Raw genomic sequence first — 1,985 nt, 5'->3', positions numbered from 1 at the left:
TGGTGCTGCTGGTGCTGGGCTGGGCCCAGCCTTCCCTAGGCGGGGAATCCCGGGCCGAGAAATTCCAGCGGCAGCACATGGACTCAGGCAGTTCCCCAGCAGCAGCTCCACCTACTGCAACCAAATGATGAAGCGCCGGAATATGACACAGGGGCGGTGCAAACCAGTGAACACCTTTGTGCACGAGCCCCTGGTAGATGTCCAGAATGTCTGCTTCCAGGAAAAGGTCACCTGCAAGAACGGGCAGACCAACTGCTTCAAGAGCAATTCCAGAATGCACATCACGGACTGCCGCCTGACAAACGGCTCCAAGTACCCCAACTGTGCATACCGGGCCAGCCCGAAGGAGAGCCACATCATTGTGGCCTGTGAAGGGAGCCCGTATGTGCCAGTCCACTTCGATGCTTCTGTGGAGGACTCAACCTAAGGTCAGAGCAGCGAGATACCCCACCTCCCTCAACCTCATCCTTTCCACAGCTGCCTCTTCCCTCTTCCTTCCCTGCTGTGAAAGAAGTAACTCCAGTTAGGGCTCCTATTCAACACACTCATGCTTCCTTTTCCTGAGTCCCACCCCTGCGTGATTTTGGGGGTGAAGGGTGGGTTGTGAGGTGGGCCCCATGTTAACCTCTCCACTCTTTCTTTCAATAAAACACAGTTGCAAGCACTTGATTTCTGAAGTGGTTCTGTCTAAGTACTGTTTCTGGCATCGCCTTCCAGCAAGGGGTAAGAACTGTAAATCTGATTCGCTTTGGAGAACGGTGAATGAAGTAATTAAATGCTTTCCCTTCTGACTTGGATTTTAGTGGCTTGAGAAAATTCCTTTCCTTGTAGATTCCTTGATGCCAAACCTAAAGCTGTTAAGTTTGGGCTGTTCTAGACAAAAGGGAGCAACAGCCTGGGACACTGCCATGCAGGGTGAACTGACAGAGGGGTGAAGCTCAAATACAGTCATTCTGTGGCACAGAAGGAAGGTGAGTGCGACCTCAGGAAGACCCTGCTTAGCCTCAGGATGAGGAAGAGGAGTCAATGAAATTATGATCCTAAATTTCCATTTTCCTTTTTTTTTGAGTAAGCTATTACTAAATCAGAAAAATGGGCACCTCTTAGTTGGAAAGTCAGAACCTTACAATTTAGGGCTAGAAGTGACTTTGGAGAGCATGGAATTGAGGGATAGCAAGTAGATTTCAGTTTGTGTACCAACTCTAATTGGAAGTGTCGGTCGGGTATGGTGGCTTACACCTGTAATCCCAGCATTTTGGGAGGCTGAGGCGGGTGGATCACCTGAGGTCAGGAGTTCGAGACCAGCCTGGCCAGCATGGTGAAACCCCATCTCTATTAAAAATACAAAAATTAGTGGGTCATGGTGGCGGGTGCCTGTAATCCAGCTACTAGGGAGGCTGAGGCAGGAGAATCACTTGAACCTGGGAGGCGGAGGTTGCAGTGAGCTGAGATGGTGCTGCTTCACTTCAGCCTGAGCAATAAGAGTGAAAAACTCTGTCTCAAAAAAAAAAAAAAAAAAAGAAGAAGTGCCTACCCAAAATGCTGTAGAAAAAAAATTCCGGACAGTGACATGGTTGAACAAGAGCCTCTAATGAAGGCACAAGAGGGGGAAGGGTGCGTGTGCCACACATTTACCATCCCTGACCAAATGTAACCCCTGCCTTTCCAGTGACTTGCACATGGCTTGTTGCTAGTTAGTGGTACAGCTGGAACTAGACCCTAGGTTTCCTGACTTCCAAGCCATTATTCTAACTCAGGAAGAAAGCTCCCCTCCTCACTAAGTGCTGTGGAGCGGTAGCTCTCTCCCAGAGCTTGCTGGTGGGCTCTCACAGGCTCCCAGTGTACTTAGCCTGTGAGTCCACTCCATTCTTGCCAACCCTTCCTGACAGCCACTGAAAGACTACCTTTGCATCTGTCAACACTTAATCATTACATTTGATCCCCTGTTTACAGTGACATCTGGCTCCAGACAAGGTCATAGAACT

The 1,985-nt window shown here is 49.4% G+C and overlaps 1 protein-coding gene across 1 annotated transcript; it reads left to right on the top strand.

The window, feature by feature from the left end:
* Positions 1-5: 5 nt before the first annotated feature.
* On the top strand, positions 6-669 carry LOC108524692 (ribonuclease pancreatic-like; the record flags this gene model as incomplete). Its single annotated transcript, XM_017865789.1, is given in 2 exon segments — positions 6-90; positions 93-669. Coding segments are annotated over 2 exon segments (420 nt in total), but the record flags the coding sequence as incomplete, so codon positions are not given.
* Between the last annotated feature and the right edge of the window lie 1,316 nt (positions 670-1,985).

This window comes from Rhinopithecus bieti, unplaced genomic scaffold (genome assembly GCF_001698545.2).
Source record: "Rhinopithecus bieti isolate Rb0 unplaced genomic scaffold, ASM169854v2 repeat_16891, whole genome shotgun sequence".
Classification (NCBI taxonomy): domain Eukaryota; kingdom Metazoa; phylum Chordata; class Mammalia; order Primates; family Cercopithecidae; genus Rhinopithecus; species Rhinopithecus bieti.
The sequence above is the reverse complement of the archived record's forward strand: the minus strand, read 5'-3'. Positions and strand labels throughout refer to the sequence as shown.